Here is a 15,557-nt window from a genome sequence, read left to right on the forward strand (position 1 = left end):
ATACAGGTTACTTTAATATAGCTTAAAATGAAAGCGGAGGGAGGGGGCCCAGAAAGAGATTGTTCTCCTAAGCAGGAGCAAGGCATTAAATAGAGAAATGAGAAAAGAGGAGTGTGTGTGTGTGTGGGGGGATCTGATTTAGATTTCAAATTTTTATAACCATTGGCATCTAGTTTCTAAAGTTGTATTTAAAGTGAGTAATTTATGCTGGCATCTCGCACAATTTACTTATCCTCGTTAAAACACTTGTTTTGAAATATTGGAATAGATCAGTTGCTTCCAGTTGTAAGAGAGAATGAATTTTAATTCACTGCAGGTGGTGTGAACAGCTAACTTAAGCTTACTTCACTTAAAAGTAGCTACTGCTGAGCCTTTTCACAAAGGATCTGTTTGTTGCTGAAGTTTGGTTGTTTGTTTATTGCTCAGTTCACATGAATGTTGCATAGAGTAAGGAAAACTTTCTGTGTTTTGCCTTCAATGGTTATTTCTTGGAACTAAAAGTAGTAGCTAAAGAACAAGTGCTAGATAAGAGATTTGCAGCCAAATGTTGTAAAATATCTAAATCTTCTTTATAGTAGGCTCTTACTTCCCATAATGTTATCAAATCTTACAGGCTTCTGCTGCATTTACAACAAGAAAACAGGACAAAGTACAATGTTCTGGAGCAGTCAAAAATCAAGTTGTGATTTCAATAGATTCAACTCTGTGTAGTACCTAACAAAGTTTTGAATTTAAGTAAAATTTTTAATGCCTAAGGAACTTTATTAGTTTTGGAGTCGGGAAGATCTTACAAATATTAAATATCTTTGCAGGAACACTTAGTCAGTCTGGATGAGCCAGCCTCGGAAGCTGGACAAGAAGCTCTGCTTAGACAAGAGCAAGCAAAAATCATTCGTTTTGAAAGGCAAGCGGAAGAGTTCCTCAATGCAGTCTTTTACAGAAAAGGTTGGTTTTACTGGGGGGGTGGGGTGGGGAGGGAAGTGGTATCTCTTGCTGGTCTCTTTGCATGCAATGCTGGTATCAAAGACCTGACATTCAAGTTGTTATTTCATGTCCAGTATATTTCAGTTGTAGTCTTTTATATATATTTATCAAGGGTATTAGTTGACTGTCAAATAACACAGCAATATAACAATGTGGGCTTGGGAGAGAGGAAAAGAGTATAATATACTTAGCCCTAAACTGGATCTCATCCTGAAAACACATGTTTTGCACTTTCAGAGGAATAACTCAGTTCTTACCTAGCATAACTGCTCCCCTGAAACCAGTGTTTGGGTGAGTGGGCTGTTTGGAAGAAGGGGCAAGTGGTGGGAGTGGTAGTAGGTGGGTAATTTTAAACAAAAAAATACTTTTTAAAATCTTACTTTAATGGGATGTATACTAATACAGTCTTCTCACTATGGTCTGTAGTGATTACACATCCCCAGAAATCAACAGTACAAAATAATGCTGGAATAGTGCTAAGGTGGATATATGGAGAATTCAAAATGTGATCAGCAAAAGAATTGGAAAATCAATGCTGTAGAATATCCTGAGAACAATAACAGTAGCTCAATGCTAGACAATGCTGTAAATCTCCTCTGGAGAGTTATGTCAGTTAAACTGTGCTCTTAGGAAGGTACAAAACTCATTTCAGTGTTTTCTACCAGTCTGAAAAATGGGAATCCAGAGGTTGCTTCCAAATGCATCGTGAATGAAAGTACGTTGTACTTATCAGTCTAACCCATGTGTGAGAAAATCTGCCAAATCAGTGATTCCAACCTGTCTTCTGGGGGACAATGCAAGGCTTCAGTTTAACAAATTAGAAATTGCTGTAGCCAGTCCTCAGCCCTTCCTCCCAGGGACCAAAATATTTAAAGGTGTTTTAAGCAGATAACAGTATCTTAGCTTTTCTTTTAGGACTCAAATGAAGAAATACAGACTATACATTATGATGTATTACGTAAAGTATAGAAGCATGTAGGATGGTAGGAAGGATAATTATTGCATTACTACTGATAGTTCAGATAATGCTTTTATTGCAAGTCTTCCTTTTCAGTGTGTGGGGTTTTTGTTGTTTGGCTTCTTTTTTTCCTTCTTTCTTCTAAGGTTAATGTTTCTTTTTACTTTTAAATGTATCCCATCTCTCTTTTTTAAATCCAGAAGGGATTTAAGTAAACAAAAATCTAGAGAAAATACACTTTTTTTCATTTTATCTTTCTTACAAGAGAAACTAATGCACTTCCATCACCTCCAAATGGTTTATTAAAAATATGATCCCTTTAACATTGAGCTTAAATTTTTCAGTATGACCTGCGTGTGTGTCTTATTAGAAATGCATACTTTTCTGAATGTTGGAAGACCATTGGCAGATATTGAAGTGTGCTAATGAGGGGTTTAATGCTCTGTCCATGGTCAGATGCACACAATGAAGATAATGAAATGGCTTCAGATGTCTAAGAATCTTTGTGAATTTTTTTTAATATACTCTTGCTTTCCTTCCTCTGGCAAAGCTGTGCTTGGTGCAAGAGTAATAAGGGAGGGGAAGCAGCCTGTCAGGAAGTCAGTTTTGAATCCTTAATATGCATCATTGTCAAGCTTAGCTGTATTTAGATTGCCTGAAAGGTTATTCTAACTCATGCCAATGCCATAAGATCCCCAGGCACTGCCATACCAAAGAGGACACAAAGAATGGCAGAACTCTCACACTCCTGTGTTGCCCAGAGATGCTGGGCTCTTCTGGCTTCATGCCAGTCATTAGTTCTTTCCTTTTTTGTTTGTTCTTTTCATCCTCACTGCCAGTAACATTTGAGACTGCTATTTTCTAGCCCAGGCAGATCAGAGAAGATGCGGATGTTCTGTGAACAGGTGCCTGTTGCATGTCAAGGACATGCACTCTTATACTTAACAGACATAGGCAATTAGCATGATCAGCAAACTTTCTGAGCAGGTCCATTAATCTTACGCACTTCCTCTCTGCTTTGTGCCTACTCTGTGATGCATCTTTCAAATATTCATACTTCCCAGTTTCTGTACATACCTAGTTGTCTGTTACCTTTACCTTGTGGCAGGATAGGACCTTCTTTTGATGGTTTAATGAAGATTTCAGTGTAGATAAAATACACAAGCTATTAAAATTTTTAAAGCTCAGAGGTACTGCTTTAGACTATTTATAGCTGATGAATATTTGCTGTATTGTTCTTCTCTGAGAGTTTCTATGGTTTAGTTAATTTTAATTTATTTAAAAGAAAAACCAAACAAGAAAATGAGACACATGGAGTCAAAATAAACATCTGTTGATTTCAAGTGATGCTGCAGAGGCACCAGCAAATGTTTTCCACTTGCTTTTGAACAGCTTTAATCCATAGTGTTCAGGCTTTATATTAAACAAGAAGCCTTTAATGTGCTAGGTAACTACTCTCCTGCTTAAAAATTGAGTTCTATATCCTGAATTAGTGAGTTTATCTTGAGCAGCACTGGAAAGCTCTCAGTAGTGATCCTGTGCTTATTCTTTGAAGGCACAGATTATCAAGATGCATAGCTGTAGGTATACACAATATTTTCTCCCTGAATTTGGAAATATCTTCAGCTGTAAGGATTACTGAATTGTATTTATGGACATGGGTGCACAGTGAAGGCATCATTCTTCTTCAGAAACCATAGGTGCCACAGAGCTCTGTGTTCCTGCCAGCCCCACTTGTATATGCTACAAGCACGTGTCGAATAGTTGGTATAAGTGTGATCATGCCGCCAGTTTGTGCCTTTGTGGGCTTTTCTAGAGCCTTTCATATGTCCTTCAGCCTGTTATAGTAGAGAGGCGAGAAAATGGAAGAAATGTCACCATAGCAAAAAAAAAAAGCCTTCATGTTTCTCCAGGGTCCTTGTGGACTGCTTAGGAAGAAAATGAGAATATAAATGTACCTAAATTCAAGTTTGGCTCATCTCTTGGTAGCTGCTTAAAACTCTAGTGTCTCATCCTTAGCAACAATAAAACACCCTGTAGATTTTACAAGAAAATTATTATGAATTTACATGAACATCTTGAAAGTTTACAGCTATTATACCCTTATAAGAATATACATGGTTGCAGTAAACGGTCTTAGATTTAGAAAGCTGTGCTTAACAGGAAGGAATTTGGGCTTGATAAGTATTTAAAGCTCAACATGGTTTTTCATCAAGAAACACAGTAGCTGCTGCTTACTGCTTCTCACTGGTTTGTGGACAGCTCCATGTTTAAACCTTCATGTCAGTCATCCTTTACAGATGCACTAAAGCTGGATTGTTGGGATGATGCACTTCTGTCAGAAATGACAGCAAAAGGCAAATCTAACACTGAACTATCCCACAGAAGATTTTGCTCATGCTTTTAATAATAGTTCAATCTCAATAAATTACCTTTGAACTTGGGCAATTTTTTAGAAAGAGGAAGTAAACGCTTCTCTGTTGTTCCATTTTGAGAGCTGGTTTTAGGGATTTGCTTGGTCTTCTACTGCACAATTTTCTCTGAATGTTTCTTCAGACATAGAAAATCAGATCTTCTGAGCCATTTCTGGAGTTGTGTGGTTGTTATTGCTTTGTTTTGTGGGTTGTTTGGGGTGCTTTTTTCCAACATCCCCAAATACTTTTGTATTTATACACCATTTCATATAAATAAATTGGAGTGTCTACCTGTTCCATTTTACATTTCTAATAGATTTAGCAGCTCTCCTAGATACAGAGTTATTTTTTATTTGACACATCTTGAGGGTTTTGTGTATGTGAAAGGTCTTTGAGTAATCCCAGATGTTGCATTGATTATAATGATAGAAATGTCAAAAGTAATAGATAGAATGGGATGGGAGACACTTGCATATTTGATCTTGATATGAATTATTTAGAAGAATCAGAGCTATAGGGCTTGATTTCTCAGTAGACTTGTAATGGACAGCTGCAACTTTATTCTCCTTTCTCCCCTTCTGTAGCTGCAGGTAAGTTACTCAATTCTTCCTTTGAATAACCTGTTGAATTTTTTTTGTTGAATGAGCTTCATTACTCAGTACTTATCTTCATAAGTCTAACTCTCCTTTCTGTTTCCACACCTCTTAAAGGTCTGGTCAAATATATCTAAGTTTGAAAACAAAAGATAAGATTGCATATTTCTTATTTTGGCAAGGTTATACCAGAATTAGCAGTGGTTTTTGTTCAGGTATTCTAAGACTAAAGTACATTTTCTACAGAAACTATTTTATCTTTGGCTTTCATTCCCCTCCCCCCCCACACACCTTAGATGATTATTGTTTTTTAAAATAAACAATGATTTAATATAAAAGCTGTTTTACTTAAAGTGCTTCCTTAAAAAAAAATCTCTAATATTTACAGACAGTCCTAGGGTCTCTGACCCCAATATTCCCCTAGTGGCCCGTGAGATCATGCAGCGAATGATCCGACAGTTTGCTGCTGAATATACCTCAAAAACTAGCTCTACTCAGGACTCCAGCCAGCCCAATAGCACAAAGAACCAAAGCCTGCTGAAAGCATCTCTGGTCGCCTCCTCTCCCACGGCTGCAACTGCTCAGAACCCTGTGCTCAGCAAACTTCTCATGGCTGACCAAGACTCACCTCTGGACCTTACTGTCAGAAAGTCTCAGTCAGAACCTAGTGAACAAGGTAGGACTCTTATCAGTGTCTTGCATCCTACAGCAATCCATTAATGGCATTCTTGTTGCAAAACCAGGCAATTGGAAGGTTGCACTTTTACATAAGCTGTAAAGTGGAAAAGCAGTAGATGTTTTTAGAATAAAATAACAACTAGCTAGGTGTGGCTGGGAGAGAAGAGACTTTTGGGGAGAATGTAGGCCCATAGACGTGAGTGATTTTTCTCAAGAAGGGCAAAGGGAATGGACGTGCTCCAAACTCTGGAGACAAGTGGGCTGTTCCTACTGGGAGCCGCAAGAAACAATCTGCCAAAATAGACTGTACGGTTGCTGATAAGGCAGGTTCACATGGTCATGAAAACCATAATGTTGTCTCCTTTCTGAGATCAGTACACAGTCTGATTGAAAGACTGATTTATTTTCTTTCTGGACATAGTGTGAAAACAGTATCTTTTTAAAAGTCTGTGAGAAATGGCTTTGTGAAGGCTGTAAAAATGATACCCATGAACTGTACAAAACTTCCAGGTTTATGCATTTGGAAGAAATGTCTCTCTTCTGCCTTAAAAATAGACTTGTTCTGCCGAGCACAGATTGAATAACTTGTAACAGCATTGCAGAGCTTGTTTTAATTTGAAAACCTTGCTTGCCATTAAAAATGTTCTTTAACAAGCAAGTTCTGTGAGTGATTTACAGTATGTGAATGTTGGTTTGGGTTTTTTCCTGAAACTGTTGACTAGAGGTTATCATAAGTGTCCTACTGAGAGGATTAAAATTAGCCCCCTTACCCTTCTTTAGAAGTGTATTAGTGTCTGAAATGGTTCTGTCAAAACCAAAGTAGGCTGTCCATCCTCCAGTGGGAAAGGTGCCTTTAAAAACCAAGTACAGAACTGTGGGTATCCCTTTATTCTTTGAGCTTGGATATGTGAAGCCTTTTGCACAAAGGTTAATTTGATGTGTCCAACAGTATGCAGCTTGGGCGTCTGGACACTTTCTGCACCTACAGCACTTGCTGAAAGTTGTCACCACACTTCAGTTACAAAACTGCAGTGGAAGGTTATATGGTGTCAGCAGAAGATTGTGTGGTGCTGGTCTTGAAGTGAGGACCTGTTCATTTAGCTGATAGGAATTTGTTTCTAGCTAATTATAAATGTTTTTCACAACTGTCTGTTGCATATATGCTTAAAAATGTTAAACTGTTCTTATTGTGAAGCTTTTTGCTGAGAGGGAGAAAATCAGATTTGCTTCTGTTTCTTTTTTTTTTTTCTGGTTGCTTTTTTTAATTAGAGGATTGTAGGTGAAGAAGAAAGCATGAACTGTTCTTTAGCTACCATGTGATGAAAAAGCTCTAAGATAATTTAGAATGTTCATAGAATTCTAGTATCGTTTGGGTTGGAAGGGACGTTAAAGATTATCTAATTCCAACCACTACCCTTCATAACACTTGTTATGGAGTTAGAACATATACATATTAACTTATACAGTAATCTGTTTGCTCACATAATTTTTTTTTTCTTACAATTTACATTTAATGTACTTGGGAAGAGATTTTGCCAAGCTTGTTAATGAGAAATATAAGAGGCTGTCATGAAAGACTGCTAGCGGTGCTTATTGTTATACTTCTGTTCTAGTGGGTAAGCTAGTTGTAAACTTCTGTGGAGTATGAGGCTGGCCCTACTTGCCCTTGGAGACTTCTAGGTCATTATGACCTTTCTGACAAAGGAAGCGTGGATGCAAGTGCCCCTGGCAGCAGTCCGTGCTGTTTGGTGTAGCCCCTTGAAAAAGAGGTGCTACTTGATCCAGTCTCTGTTTCTTGTGTCTGCGTAACTGTTGTTCAAAAGGAAGATTGAATTCTCTGCTTAGGTTTGGGTTGTGGTATGTTCCCAAATGTAGTGGGTGGAACAGCTTTCCACAAGTTAATTCTAGTTCACTGTTTATCATGGATTTTTTTTTTCTCCATATGTCAAATGAGAACTTTAAGCAATCTAAAAGCCATCTTGCATTGTTCTTGTGCTGGGTGGCATTTACTTGATTAGATGGAGTAAGTGAGGAGCTCTGAAATGTCTCTAGTTTACCTTGCCAACAGGTTTCATTTATCTTTGCCTTATACATTCCTTGTTTCAAAGTTTCCAAGAATTTCAAATGGCTGTGCTGCTTCTATAACAATGTTGCCCTTTTAAAATGACCAGATTTTCAAGTCCTTTCAGTGCAGTGGGAGCAAGGCTTTGCTAGCAAAAAGCGCTTCCTTTTCTGTTGCCTAGAAATAGAGAGTTTACGTAAGGGCTTGGAGAAGAGCATGGGTGAGTGTGAGGATGTGCTGTTAGTGAGAATGGAAGAAGCAGTCTAGCAGGAAAAACAATTTGGGATATGAAGAAGAGAGGGAGTAAAATGACACAATAGAGAGGGGAAAGGGAGTAGCTGTGCCAGTAGAGACCCATTGGAGACATGGAAAAAAAGATGATGATAGCTGCCAGGTGAGGAGGAGTCTCACATTTATGTGTGTTTTTATTTGAAAGTGAGTTTCCAATATGAAATTCCCAGTGAATTTTCCTGCAGAGATTTGGATTTAAAAAAATTCAAATACTCGCTTAAAGTCCCCCTTTAAGAAGAGGGAATGTATCAGGAATTTGAAGATTACCTCATTTTGGGACCAGTGAGGGTTAGTTGTGTGATAGGTTGTGAGGGTTAGTTGTGTAATAGGTTGTGATATATCCTGAACTGTCATTTGTAGGTCACCTTTTATTCCCTGGCTCTGGTAATAGGTGCACTTTTAATTTTGTCAAGTTATGTTGTGACTTTGGAGGGCTATGTTGAAGTCACATGTAAGCCAGATTGCAAACAAATCAAAGCCTTAGTTTGTTTAAAAATAAAATTAAATAGAAAATGTTGTGTGTTAAATAAGACTTTAGCCCAAAAGACTTGTGTCAAGGGACAGCATGGCTGATCCTGCTTCTTCAAACGCTGAAGTCATTCTTTTGTCTCTACAGACGGTGTGCTTGATCTGTCCACTAAGAAGAGTCCTTGTGCAGGCAGCACCTCTCTGAGTCATTCTCCAGGGTGCTCCAGTACTCCGGGAAATGGGTAAGAGACAGCAACTTACTATGACCTTTTCAAACTGTTTTTTACTAAAAATGTGTGCTTACCTCCTGTTAATTTTAACTTACTTTTGGTGTTAACCCTTTGGAGTAATGTGTTTTTCAACTTGTGCCTTTTGGCAAATACCTTCACCCCACCTGCCAAATAAGTTGTTGCAGTTTAAAACTCTAATATCTGTTGTTTTGGCCAATTAGGTACTTAGCCAAAGATCTGTCCATTACCTGCTGCTTGGGTTTAGTGGTAATCTATGGAGATGACAGTTCAACTAAATGTACAAAGAGCCTTGGAGTCTTTGCAATACAATTTAGATTTTGTTTCACTAAGGGCAAAATCAGCTAACATTAAAGTTTAGTTTAGGAGGGTAGCAATGATTTGAGTGATGAACCAAGTTGAATTAAAAGATTTGAATCACTGCATGCTTTTTGTTAATACTTCCTACCATAAACCACAACTTAAAGTGGCTGGGGGAGGGAGTCTGGTAGCTCAGAAAACTTTAAACATGGCTTTTTGGATTTGCGATTGTACCGTAGCACTAAACAAGTTTAAAACAATAATTATAAAATCTGTGGTGTAGTACTCTTGCCTTAATTAGTTCAAGGTGTGAAAGAATGGTATATAAAGTTACTTTTAGCTTTCATATTTCTAATGGTCACTGTTTGCATACATTTAGAAACCCTTTACTCTTAGTTAGGATTGAGTTAATTGTACTGGAGAGACTGACTGGGAGTAAGAGGGATTTTGGGTGTTGATGGGAGAATTTTATCTTGAAGCTGCTGTGAAGTACAGAAACAGCGTATGGTTTAAACTGTTATTTAATTGCTGGATTTAGCTTTACAATAGCCTTTGAACAACTTGAAATTTTAAACTAACACCCCGCCACCACCACCAAACCCATGGACTAACTAACAACTGATCTAACTTCTGAATTTCTTCTTGGAAAAATATTACTGTCTCAGACTTGTCCCTTCAAGATTACTTTTTTCCATTTAATATTTCTATCAGTAAAATACCTCAGTCCTTGTTGAAAAATTAGTCTTAATACTTTTTTGTAATTATTTAGCATAAACCTTCCCCACCAGCTCTTCTCTTTTGATGCTGAACAAATTATTTCCAACTATTTTCTTAGGAAAGCAGCAGAAGCTACTGCAGCTCTGGGTTGTTTGTTCCCTTGTTGGTGTCTCAAGTGAGAGCCAAAGTCCAACACACAGGGGTGACAGGGCCAGCACCTGGCACTGCCCTTGAGCAGTCCTGGGGGTCCGGAGATGATGCGGCATACTGGCACATGTGGTTACTTGTACATGAGACTGACTGCAGTCTGTCTAGTGTCAGTGAAATCAAGTGTGACCCTCTGTCCTAGTCACCTGCCAATATGACCTTTATTTAGGTGTAAAACCACTGGTGCGCATTCAGATGCTGATACATGCTGTGGAAGGAGCAGAGGATGCATGTTGTTTGAGAGAGTTCTCTGGAATAGTAAACTTTCATTCACTTCTGGATTTTGTTCTGAATCCTGTTGACTCTTGTTGCCCACTTCAACTATGACCTGTTGCATTCCTGGAGAGAAGCTAGCAGCATACACATCAAGCACGGTGTATGGTACATGCCAGGTCCTTCTCAGTGGATGTCTTTTCTCATAAGACTTTTCTTTTTAACATCTCACTAGGGTTAAAACAATGTAGTTTTTCAGCAGTGTGTATCCTATCCTTAAATAATGCTGACTTAGCTTACACCAGTGTAGTGTCCCAGAGCATTAAAATAGAATGGCTTGCTAGTCTCTTTGTTGATCTGTATGTTGAATATGGAGAAGTTTGGAGGTGGATTTTGAAACTAGTGTGATTTAGTTTCTAGAGAGGGCCAAGCTAGCAAAAAATTAAAATACATACGTCTATCTGCAGTAGTAGTACTTTGTGTCATAGAACATTTGTGACAAAAGGAAAATGGTAAAAATACACATTGCTTTTTTGCTATTAACCCTTGATATGGATGATAGTTGGGACTTGGATTTCTTTTCCTAGCCATGCTATATATCAAATGAGAATCAGGGACGTGTATGTACGCAACTAGTTAAGAGAGCAGTTTGGTAAGTCTAGTGTAATGCAGTGTTTTTCTTTGTGATATGCAGTATCCCAGCTTTCTTATTTGGTGCTTAATGAAAGTTAAGCAAATACCTTTGAGGCCTGCTAAGCATTTTTTTCCTTACCCTGAGCAGTAATTCTTGTAATTCTTCAATATGATGTAAGTGAACATCATCCAAGGTTTCCACCTATGTGTAGATACTGCGGGTGGCAGTCATATTTGCATGTTGAATATGTTGCACTTTGGCTTACTCTTTTATTACTGTACTTGTTTAGTGGTAACGTCACACCAGTAACACAGTTGTGTATAGCTCTATGGCGTTTGATTACTACTTTGTAATTAAGGTGCTATTTGCAGACGCTTGCGCGAAGTCTTTTCTACTCCGAGAATTTGTGAACCCAACCAGAGACCAGCCAACAGGTTTCATTTTTCTTTGCCCAAAAAGCTTCTCTTTTTTTGTGAACAAGTTTTAAAACTGACTGATGCTGAGACTTAAAAAAAAATAAATTAAAATAAAATAAAAAAATAAATACAAATTTAGAGAAAAAAATAAATAACACAAAAAGTGATGTTACCCAAGCAAGGCCTTCTAATAAAGGAGTGGCCCCCTCACCCATCCCTCCCTACCTGTGCAAGTCCTGCTCACATCAGTTTCCTTCCATCCAATTAGGCGTCCTGGGAGACCCAGCCAGCACCATCCGGAGGGACTACAGAGTGGTGATGGGGTACCTCCAAGAAGCTTGCAGGATGGAACCAGGGAAGGTTATGGCCACTCCACATCTCTTAAAGTACCGCTGGCTCGATCACTCCAGATTAGTGAAGAACTGCTGAGCAGAAACCAGTTTTCTACGGCTGCCAGCCATGGGCCATCTGGACTACAGAATCATGGACAGCACTTAATATTATCCAGGGAGGCTTCTTGGGCAAAACCACACTACGAATTCAATTTCAGCCGCATGAAATTCAGGGGAAATGGTGCACTCAGCAACATCAGTGACCTTCCTTTTCTTACAGAAAACTCTGCCTTTCAAAAAATGGCACTTCAAACTAAACAGGATGGGAAAAAGGACGTGAGCCATTCGTCTCCTGTGGATTTAAAGATACCACAAGTTCGAGGCATGGACCTTTCATGGGAGTCCCGCACTGGTGACCAGTACAGCTATAGCTCTTTGGTAATGGGTTCACAAACGGAGAGCGCGCTTAGCAAAAAGTTAAGGGCTATCCTTCCAAAACAAAACAGGAGAAGTTTGCTGGATGCTGGACCAGATTCCTGGGGCTCAGATGCTGAGCAGTCTACCTCTGGACAGCCATATCCCACCTCAGATCAAGAGGGAGATCCTGGCTCCAAGCAACCTAGGAAGAAAAGAGGGAGATACAGACAGTACAACAGCGAGATACTGGAGGAAGCAATCTCTGTGGTTATGAGCGGGAAAATGAGTGTTTCCAAAGCTCAGAGTATTTATGGGATCCCCCACAGTACACTGGAGTACAAAGTTAAAGAGAGGCTGGGCACTTTGAAAAACCCTCCAAAGAAAAAAATGAAATTAATGAGGTCGGAGGGGCAGGATGTTTCAGTAAAGATTGAATTAGATCCCCAGGGAGAAGCAGCACAAAGTGCAAATGAATTGAAAGATGAGTAGGGATGTTGTAGAGTGCCAATTACTTTGCAAACTGGGTGAGCACTACTGCATAGTTCAACCACCACTGAGCACACATGATTCTTCTATTTACTGCAGAGTTCTTTCTTTTGCAGTTTAGCGTAGACTTGTGTGGACACAGGTGAAACGTGTGCTCCGAATGTCACATTTGTAAATTTTTCTAGCCTGGTATGGTGCAGTTTCCCTCCTTCACCTGCCCACTACCCTCTTTTTTTTTTTTTTTTCCTTCTCTTTTTTTTTTTTTTTTTTTTTCTTTTGCCTTTTGCATGTTTCTCTGTAATAGAGAGTTGAGTTACCTCACAAAGAATGCAGATCTGTGGAAGTGGATCTTGCCTGTAGAGCCTGCCTGAACTTCTGGTGTTGGATTTTTCATGTCTGCCTTGATAGAAAAAAGTCCACTTTGTTAAACTGATACTTTCCTAAAACCAGGCATTTTTCAAATGAGAATCAGACTGTCATTCTTCAAAATGTTTCAGAAATCTTTTTCTCCCTCCTTTTCTTTGATCCAGTTGCTTGAAGGATTTAAGCTAAATCAGGTTATTTAGGAATGGTACCTCACTTGAACTCAGAGATTCGCTTATTAGATGGATAATCAATTGGGTCTAATTAGGCTCTCCACTATTTTCTTTATAAATTAAACATACTTACCATTCACTGTCTGCTTAGTGCTCACCCGGGGGGGGAGGGAGGGAAGGGAAAACTTACATACACTACCTTCAGAATATGTCAGTTAATTATTTGTAACACTACCTTCGCTGTAATTTTGTTTGATATTTTTGAAGGGTGATATTTAGACTCACCTGCTTGAGGATGTAGCCTTATCTCACGGAAGACAAGCTTCTCACAGCCAGGAGCAGTCAGGGTACACTAAATGATGTATTAGGATATGCCTCATTATAACACAACTATGGTTCTTTGTGACCTTTTTACAGACTTGATTCTGAGTTTACTAAACTATGTGGTTCCAACAAGTAGTTCAGATGACTCTAATCTGGGGAAGGGGGATTTGTGTAACAAACTACTGTGATATTGCAAAAAATAGAAAAAAAAAAAAAAGGTAAAAGAAAAAAAAAGCCCACAAAATGGTTATCTCAAACGTTACAACCTCAGTAGTCTGCCCAAATGTCTACATTAGTGAAGGAGCTTGTTAATGTTCAGGGAAGAAGTAAAACACTGGTAGCCTGATCTAATTCAGGCTCTGCATCATATCTATCTGTAATACTGTCAGGGTCGAACACTCAGTGAATGGGTGTTTCCTTTTTAAATATTATAATTGCCAGTAGCAGGAATTAATCCAAGTCCTGCTTTTTTGTTGTTGTTTTTATTTAATCTATTTTGATAGTGGTTTATTACATGCTAGAATAAGCATTTAAACACCATAAAAGCACTCCGTAAACCACAAGTCCAGTTTTTTCAATATGATGATATTGTTATGGTTATATGGAGATCCAGGATAAGTTTTGTACAGAAGTTTTATCTTTGATACTTTCTGCAGGAGTGGTCAGTAACTGGGTGGAGCTTACTGGACTTACCACAGTATGACCAAATCGGAATTGCTGGTTCTTCAGGTAGAAACAATTTGGTCTTAACCTGTGCAAAAGGTAGATAGAATTACTGTTTGTTTTTGTTTTGGTTTTCCCCCATTTGCACAACCAAAAGAAGCATTGGAGTTTTTGTGTGAGAGCATTAAGTGATGTCAGTGATTGAAAGTGGTTTCTCAAAGTTCATGGGAGGGTGGCCTAGATAGCCCTAGGGATGCTGACTGACTTCTGGAACAGTTGATTCTCTCTCCCCCCTCCCCAGCAACTTCATATTTTCAAAGGTTAGGCACACCATTGCTGTCATTTTAAATATGCACTGCTCATTCTTGAAATGGACTGGGCACTTGGCCCCAAGTACACTTTGGTTTTGTTTACTTAATATATTTTAGTTCTCAAACTCCTGGTTCCTCGTAGCTCTCTAGTTGTCATCTTGGTATTTAAAGCAGTTTAAGCTCAGTAGCAGTATATAAACTCTGCAATATGTTCCAGTTTAGCTGGTGATTGCAATAAAGGCGCAGTTAAACGTGTGGTTTCATCTGCTGTTGGAGGTTATGGTAGAAAGTTTGCTGCAAGTTTAAAGAAAAAAACCCCTAACACAGTTTTACTGTTCAGAGAGGTTTAACCTTTTGTAGTTGTCTTTATTTAAGCAACATGAGTTGAGTTTTATAAACCTTGTCACTGTAGTGTATGTGGAGTGCTCATTTTACTAACCTAAATATTTTGTACGTGTATGTTTAAGTGGGTGACAATCGTGCAGCAGAAGAATGGTGTGCCTACCCTTTAATGCTGCAGTTTTAAAAGAGAATTTGTCTTGTCATTTCAGACTGTAGGCTAAGAATTGTAAATAGATAGTGAGAAGTTGAGTACTCTTTATTTGCTTTGGTTAGAAAGTGGATTTTAAAAAAAAAACCAACAACAAACCAAACGCGTAACTTTCTCAGTTTAAATGTCCTGAGACCTGAAGATTGTAATACTCATATCTGCAAAGCTTTTAAACACAACACTTGATCTGTGATAACTTACTATTCAGGTAATCTTTCTTTTTCGAGAAGCTTTTGAACAACCATATTTCCTCCAAAGGTCTCTGTTTGAAAAGGAAAAAAAAAAAAAAAGTGTAGATTATTTTTTAAGCACTAATTGCATTACGTTGGTAACTGCAATATGAAATAGCCATTATTGTTTTGTGAAGCATGGTTGAGATTAGTTAGTGGTCCCTTTTTAAAATTTCATGAGCCTCTCAAAAAATAAAAACAAATTTAAAAAAAAGCTGCTGAATATTCAAAAGATATATATTTTACCTTATTGTAGGTTTTGTAAATTTAGTCTGTAATATTCAGGTGCACCTTTTAATGTTACCTTTTTTGTTTCAAAGTCCCATCTAATGTATTTTCTCTGAGGTGATTCATCACGTAAGACTAGTATCACTCGAAGTGCTGCAGTGATCACTGATGTTGTTTCCTTTCTCACTACATATTTTTTACAGGCGCTTTCAGTGTAGCTAACTAGTAGTATTTGCGATCATTTTAAATATATGATTGGAATTAATGTTTGTCCATTAGCATGCTTAATTTCCTGCT

General features: G+C 38.3%; 1 protein-coding gene across 1 annotated transcript in view; it reads left to right on the top strand.

The window, feature by feature from the left end:
• The window catches only part of LCOR (ligand dependent nuclear receptor corepressor), a 22,372-nt gene extending 9,246 nt beyond the window's left edge, over positions 1 to 13,126 (top strand). The window contains exons 3-6 of the mRNA XM_010016902.1: positions 813 to 945; positions 5,338 to 5,625; positions 8,597 to 8,690; positions 11,452 to 13,126. Of these exons, the coding sequence (XP_010015204.1) occupies positions 5,388 to 5,625; positions 8,597 to 8,690; positions 11,452 to 12,421 (1,302 nt within the window). The 5' untranslated portion in view covers positions 813 to 945; positions 5,338 to 5,387 and the 3' untranslated portion in view covers positions 12,422 to 13,126. The remainder of the gene's footprint in view (positions 1 to 812; positions 946 to 5,337; positions 5,626 to 8,596; positions 8,691 to 11,451) is intronic.
• The last annotated feature ends 2,431 nt before the right edge of the window (positions 13,127 to 15,557 follow it).

This window comes from Nestor notabilis, unplaced genomic scaffold (genome assembly GCF_000696875.1).
Source record: "Nestor notabilis isolate BGI_N333 unplaced genomic scaffold, ASM69687v1 scaffold16986, whole genome shotgun sequence".
Taxonomy (NCBI): Eukaryota; Metazoa; Chordata; class Aves; order Psittaciformes; family Psittacidae; genus Nestor; species Nestor notabilis.